This window comes from Microtus ochrogaster, unplaced genomic scaffold, assembly GCF_000317375.1.
Source record: "Microtus ochrogaster isolate Prairie Vole_2 unplaced genomic scaffold, MicOch1.0 UNK138, whole genome shotgun sequence".
Classification (NCBI taxonomy): domain Eukaryota; kingdom Metazoa; phylum Chordata; class Mammalia; order Rodentia; family Cricetidae; genus Microtus; species Microtus ochrogaster.
In genome coordinates, this window is record NW_004949236.1 from 196808 (window position 1) to 204687 (window position 7880).

Sequence of the window (7880 nt, forward strand, 5' to 3'; positions counted from 1 at the left end):
CAGCACCCACATAGCTGCTAACAACCATCTGTGACACCATTTTGAGGGAATCTGGTGCCTTCTGGTCTCTGCAGGCCTTGCATGTGTGGTGTATATGCACACACACAAGCAAAACTCATATACAAAAGTAAAACAAATCCAGATTTTTTTTCATGATTTAGGTATTTTGTAGAGGTCTATCACCTCCTCGCTCAGCATGTTTTGTGCTTTGTTATTTTCACATCTGTTATAAGTAAGATTATGCTTCTGTTTTTTGTTGTTATTGTTTCCACAAGTTAATCAAATATTTTTCAGGAAACTGTCTGTTATGGGCAGTATTCATTTCTATCAGTCACAGATTCTTTTTCATTTACCTACTTGACCTTTGAATGGAAGATATTTCTCCTCTTCGTATGTATTTATTTGAAAACTTGACATTTGAGCACAATCCTATAGAATAAAATCCCACACCCCCCCCCATGGATAGTAGAACACTGTATAGATATAAAGAGAGAATAATGAGAAGGCAGGTTTCAGTGAGGGGAGATATTAGAGTGCAGGGCAGAGGATGGGGGACAGGGAATGATAACATTAAAGATATTTGAAAAGACATTTAGAAACCTATTTTATTGACTTCTTCCTCCTCCTTCTCCTCCTCCTCCTCTTCTTCTTTTTTTCTTTTTCTTTCTCCCCCATCTGTGTGTGTGTGTGTGTTTAGATATAAGAATTTAACTGTGGTTAACCTACACAAAGGAATTATGCTTCTTTTAGAAGCTACAAACTAGCAAATAGCACAGTGTCAGGGGCAGGGTACTTTTCCTTAAATTGTTGGTCAGAAGTGTTTTGGACACTGTTCAAACAATATAGGTTGAAATTGCTCATAGTTGCCCACCGGAACTTGATGTTTAGACTGGATTCCAGAAGATACTATAAACACTGGTTACAGGTCATGGAGAAATCAAGTTGGTGGTGAGTGAAACTTCTTTCCTGATGACTAGCTTTCTTTTTCTTTTTTTATTGATTTTTATTGAACTCAACATTTTTCTCTGCTCCCCTCCCTGCCTCTTCTCTCCTCCCTTTAGCCCTCTCCCCAAGGTCCCCATGCTCCCATTTTACTCATGAGATCTTGTCTTTTTCTACTTCCCATGTAGATTAGATCTATGTATGTCTCTCTTAGGGTCCGCATTGTTGTCTAAGTTCTCTGGACTACACAGCAGAAAAAAAAAAAAGACATCTTGAATTTTGCAGGAAAATGGATGGAGCTAAAAATCACTATTTTGAGTGAAGTAATCCAGATACAGAAAGACAATTATCACATGTACTCACTCATAAGTGGTTTTTAAACATAAAGCAAATAAAATCAGCCTACAAATCATAATTCCAGAGAACTTAGACTAGCTTTCATAGTACTGGATGGTGCTATTCAAGCTGCTGGAGGAGAAAAGCCAGTTACAGTCTTACCTAGATATGACCCCTGTGGGCTACAAGAATGATTACTGTGGCAAGATATGTCCATAGGCACAATAGTAGCACAACTGTTACAGGGCTAACCAATTTCTTGAGTATAAGCCCTGCTTTGTGAGGAAAAATGCTTGCCTGGTTCCTTAAGTTTAACTAAGAACCTATTTTGGGGGAGCTTACAAACCCAGAGGTGAAATTGCTGTTATTATCCTGCTGCATGGATATAGTATGAAACTGCCCTTTAAACTCATATCTCTCTACCCATAGATGAGTGCAGCTCTCAGACCACATGACTTGATATGATATGTTTTGTTGATAGCAATGGGAAACCTGCCCTTTCCTGAACAGAACCTGAGGAGGACTGAATTGGGAGATGGGAACAAAGGGGGAATGGAGGGAGGGACTGAGAGGAGGGAGAGGAAATCACAGCTGGGGTGTAAAAAGAGATGGGGGGGTTCTTTAACCAATGGAGGACAATTAATTCAGAAATACCCAGCTTATCCATATGTAGAGAATAAGTGTCAGTAGAGTGCTCTGAGAAAATGGGTATCTTACTACCTTTTTCCAAGTCTTAGGGACTATTGAGGAAGAGGGAACAGAACAATTTTAAGAACCAGAAGGTGAGGTGGGATCCAGATGAAATGTCCTGTGCAGAAAACTATAGCTGCTGTGTGTTTGCACAGGATTCACATAAGATCAAGCCAGATAGCATTCTGGTATGGAGGTTCCCTGACTGTGGAAATACTGGCAGATGGTGGCTTCTGGGGGATGGAGATTCACTTTTCTTTACAAGGGTAGCCACTGTTAGATCTGTGAGTATAGGGCCAGCACAAATTGGACTCAATTGGCTTTTAAAAATAAAGGGATAAGAGAAATGGTGAATAGAACTGGGGAGCATTGGGGGGAGTAGTAGTGGGAAAATATAACCAAAATTCATTGTATAAAATTCTCAAACAGCTAGGAAAAATATTATATTAAAGATTTACCCCTCATTTTTCTTGTGATTTTATTATTTTCATTTTTTTACCATTCTATGTGATCATTCTACTTCATGGAGATCAATACATGGTGTAAACTTGGAAGTATTCCACATATTGTCAGACTCTGCTTTTCCTTCAGCATACACAGCAACACAAATTCTAGAATACTGTCTTGCCTAAAATCCCCCTTTGCCTGGAGATCTCTGAAAAGAGCTGCTCAGACATCTACTTATGTGGTGTGGTACTGTTTACCCAGAGTACAAACCATTGGACATGTCCTGCTACTGTGCACAGGGGAAGGATAATGACTTACTACATCTGGGTCAACATGTATATGACTACCTGAATCACAAATCAGATAATAAACTGCTTTAAGTTCATATGATCAACTGCCCTGCTGTGTCGTGGAAACAGCTTCCTTATAGTCATCCATCATCTTAGTCATTACCAACTCACTCTGAATGCAACACTAATATAAATTGAAAGGTATACATTGATGTGTTAGGAGGAAATGAAGGAGAACCCCTTACAACAGGAAAGGATGTTCAATAAAGCAAATGTTGACTTACAATGGAACATGTTCTATGGTGTTTTGTTAAAGGCATTTCCAGGGTGGAAATCATGATGTTCTCTTTCAGGACTGCTTGGCTCTACATCTGAAATCCAAATGGGCATAAATCTGTGATCCTTGATGTGCAGCTGCACTTACATGCTGAGAAATCCACACCAATAACATCATGCACTTTGGAAAACACGCAACAAACACCCTCTGATTTGAAAACATAGGCTTCATTTCTCTTTTCAAAACCAAATGCCTGCTTCTGAGTACTTTATGGGAAAGCTAGAAGGGCATGTTCAAATCCATGTTTCAATAATGACAAAAATCAGTGGAGCTCATAAAGTACATAGAGATCAAAAGGACAGTGAAAGCCCAAAATTTGTTTTTCAATAATTCATTATTGTGAAAACTTAGGCAAACCAGGGGACCAATGTTAATCCCATCCAAAGGCTATCATCTCAGGACATAGGCATCTTTTTCTACTGTTTGCCTCCTAAAAGCTGCCTAAAACCAATATTTTTATTCTGGTGACAAAAGTTTTAACAAATGGAACTTTCTGGAAAAACTCAAATCATATCTCAGCCACAACACAGGAGATTCAATGGAATAGCATTAGAATAATTTTATATTTATGAGGTTGAATTCTATAACCAATATTAAATGTATTGAAGAAATTAAAGCACATGGAATTTTAAAAGCCAAATGTAAAAGTAAAAAGTGAGAAGCCAATCTGTGCTGTGAGATATCACAGTAGTTAAACCTCAGTTTGGTTATGGAAGGCAGATAGCAATGCCTTTTGACACCGACGTATTCACTTTCAATGTAGGAGCTGCATGCAGAGATGAGTTCAGGCAGGGGGTTGTATTGATCAAGGCATGTCTTACTTAGTCATGGAGGTTTTTAAATTGTCAGTGCTTATCAACTGCATCTACCATTTCATGGAAAATATCAGACCCATTGATTACAATTGTTGAGCTGAAATACTCTGTGACTCAGTTTGCATGATTGGCAAAGGACCAGGGTTCAATTTCCAGTAACCATGTGGAAGCTGACCAAACTGTCAGAGGACCAAACTTCCTCTACCGGACTCCTCAGACACCAGGCATAAATGTGCTGTGCAGATACACATACAGACAAAACAGCCATGCACATAAAATATGAACTATTTTTAATATACTTTGTCATGGTTATAATTAGTTCTATTTTAAAGTATAAAATCACATTTTCATTTCTCTTTGAAATGTATATATGTTACGCTTGATTTTTACATATTATTTCTGTATGGAAAATATACATGATCTGAGTGAATACATGTTCATGTATTCATGCACAAAAGTATGCACAAAATATTCACATACATATATATCTGACATAAAAGTTTCTTTGCAGAACATAACCACTCATAGATGTTAAGTATGCTTATATTGTGATTAAAATTCTGTAGATTTGACTGAGAACAAATGAGGATTCTTCAAACTTTATTCACATATTTATTATAAAGTTAGGGAGGATTTTCTGTTTTCTATCCAGGTACAGCAAAGCATGGATGAACTGAAGCCATGTCTTATGAGCAGAAAGGGGCTGAGACAGGAAAAACACATGGAGAATACTCCAGTGACATTTACAGTCAACCAACCAGGATCAAGCAGAAATGTTAAATAGATGGTAAAGAGGGAGGAGAGTGTGTAAAAGAAGACAAAGGTGCTCACCAGGAGAAGGATGGTTCAGGTAGCTCTCATCTCAGGGGAGGATCTGGAGGAGCTCCTGATCCTGGGCATGCGCTGCATCCTCTGTTTGTGCCTATGCAGGATGAGAACCATGGAACTGCTGGCGCATAGCATGAGCGCCATGCACACAGCATCAGGAACTGTCATGTAGATCACATGGAGCATTTCACCAGGTTCCTCCCAAGGAAAAGAAGAATAGTGTATCAAATCCTTTGGATGAGTGAAGTTTGTATTGCACAAACTACCAGTCATGTGCTCAAGTATATCAATATTTACCAGGAGGGACAGGATCCAGGTCAAGTATATGTAGGGGATAATGAATTGAGGAGCTTTAATTTTGATTCCTGCCCAGCTGGAATGCCTTGGTCTGATGGTGATGGCCTGGAATACACTTGATAGGCAGATACTGCCAAATGATACACCTCTGCCAACTCTGTGAAAGTAAAAAAGTAGCTTGTATCCAGAGTCATTGGGGAAACATTTCACACCAAAAACCACCATTGTCTGGGGCACTCCTTTACAGAAGAGTGTTAAGAAGTTGGATAAAGTTAAATGTATCAGAATCAAGTCCTTGGCCTTTAGTTGGTGCTCCTTGAAGTAAAGCAAGAGATAATTGTACACAAGGTAGGAATTGCCTGAAACTCCAGCCACAGTTTGGATTAAGAAGATGATTCCTACAGCCATTTCTCCGTTCCTCATCCTGTAAGTTACACATTCTTGAGCTGTATGGGAAGACGAGGCAAGTATATGTAGGTCAAGTATATGTAGGGAATAATGAATTGAGAAGCTTTAATTTTCATTCCTGCCCAGGAATAACATACCAACTGTGTAGAAGGAGCTGCAGGCTGCATTCCTGCCACCCAGCTCCAGGCCACCTGGCTAGCTTATGCCCCGAAATAACAATACACAGATTGTATTCTTTTAAACACTGCCTGGCCCATTAGCTCTAGCCTCTTATTAGCTAACTCTCACATCTTAACACATTTCTAATAATCTGTGTAGCACCACGAGGTGGTGGCTTACTGGGAAGAATTCTAGCCTACGTCCATCTTGGGCCGGAGCTTCATGGCATCTGCCCAAGGCATCTGCCTCATTGCATTCTTCCCAGCATTCTGTTCTGTCTACTGCACCTATCTAAATCCTGCCCTATCAAAAAGCCAAGGCAGTTTCTTTATTAACCAATGAAAGTAACAAAAAGACACATGACCCTCCTCCATCACAACTATATCTCAATACTCTCCATCTGTAGAGATTAGTCCCTCTGGACTTATTGTCAGCTAACACACTACAGTTCACTACATCATTTTGCCTTATTTTAACTAGTTTTAAATGAAAATTATAGCACTTTCCCCTTTCCCTCAGTCTCTCTTACATTCCCGCCCTCCAACACTTAGCCTGCCTCCCCACTCTCAACTAATGGCTTCTTTCTCTTTGATTATTATTATTACATACATATATTTTTATTGTAAATACAATTACATAAAAATAATCTGAGACCATTTTTATTATTTGTGTATAAAGTTTTTAGAGCTGAGCAGTTTCATTGGACAACCAATAAGGGGCTCGTGCTTGGGAGAGGCATGTCCTTCATCTGGGGCTTAGGGAATATAATGGAAGAGGGAGTAGAAAGACGGTAAGAGCCAGGATATTAGGAAGAAACATTCTGCCTTAAATTAGCTGCATAAGCAAGTCTAGTAATGACGATATCAATGGACATGTTAATGTGGAAGGTGTAAATTTCATAGGATCCCACTGCTAGACAAAGAACTATACCGTAAACAGCTAATAACTTACATGCTATAATTTTATAAAGTATTTGCAGTGAACTATTTCCGGCTATGAGAAATACAAAAGATACTTTCCTCTTTTTACTCTAGAAGGTTAACACTACTAGGATGTCATGTGAGAGTATTAGGAAAATAGTTGAATACAGAGTGGTTAAGTGTTTCTGAATTCGAGCTTGGTAAAGGATAAAGTGCTGACAAGGAAGTGGTTGTGTATTAACAAACAGAGTACCTGTATTCAACAGGCCTTCAATATTAGTGCTTACTGGAGATCTTCATTATGTTGTGTATTTAAAAGCAGGGTGTGGTGGTGCAAATCTTTAACCCCAAACTTGAGAAGGCAAAGGAAGGTGGAACCCTGTGAGTTAGAGGCTAACCTGATCTACATACTGAGATCCAGGTCAGCCAGACCTATTGAGCAAACAGTGAGACCCTTTTTTTAAAGTTATGTACTTAATTTACCTTTTGTAACTTCTAATTATTCTTTCAGTGGTATTTTTCTGTAAGAAGCATCCATTTGCTTGTGAGTATTTATTGTAGAAACTAATACCAATTAAGATTGATCATTGAGATATTTGATCATGTTCATCAACTGTGAGAAACATGGGATTTCCAGGGTCTAAATCATGATGTGTTTGTGCATGTGTGGGCATTTACTAAAAACTCACATTTTTCATATTTAAAATGCCAGCATGATGACTCTGTTACAAAAAATTCAAGCAATCACAAGGCCATAATACTATGGTAAATAGGACCAATATAAGAACAGAGTATAAAAGAGTCAAACCTCACAGAAAAGTGAATGGAAAAATTGTCGAGCCAGAGACAGTGGATAATTATAATGGAACATTATTTTCTGTCCACAACAGAGAAGCTGCACATATGAACTCATTGTAGCTGTGATAACATGCCCAAGACCTGTGTGAGCTCAACTCAGAAAAATTTTAGCTTGGAGAGAGGAGTTGGGGATAAAATCCCAACTCTAACTGAGGAGCTATTGGCAACTAACAGCTGCTGGGAGAGTGAAAGTCAATATTTTTTTTTCAAGCCACACACCCAGTATTATATGGACAACACAAATTTGATTTGATAGGTAGAAAGAGAAAAAGAAAGGAGGGGCAAGAATGAATACAAAGTTGGGTTGGTAAGGAAAGGAAGTGAGGTGGGAGAACCTGGAAACAACCTAGATGCCCTTCAATGGAAGAATGGATGAAGAAAGTGTGGAATATATATACATTGGAGAACTACTCTGCGGTAAAAAACAATGACTTCTAGAATTTTGCATGCACATAGATGAAAATAGAAAACACGATCCTGAGTGAGGTAACCCAGACCCAAAAAGATGAACATGGGATGTACTCACTCATAATTGGTTTCTAGCCATAAATAA

At 38.7% G+C, this 7880-nt stretch overlaps 1 protein-coding gene across 1 annotated transcript; it reads right to left on the reverse strand.

Annotated features, from left to right (window-relative positions):
• Nucleotides 1-4472: 4472 nt before the first annotated feature.
• LOC101994479 (vomeronasal type-1 receptor 4-like) lies at nucleotides 4473-5405 on the reverse strand. Its single transcript, XM_013355479.2, is given in 1 exon segment — nucleotides 4473-5405. A coding segment is annotated over 1 exon segment (933 nt).
• Between the last annotated feature and the right edge of the window lie 2475 nt (nucleotides 5406-7880).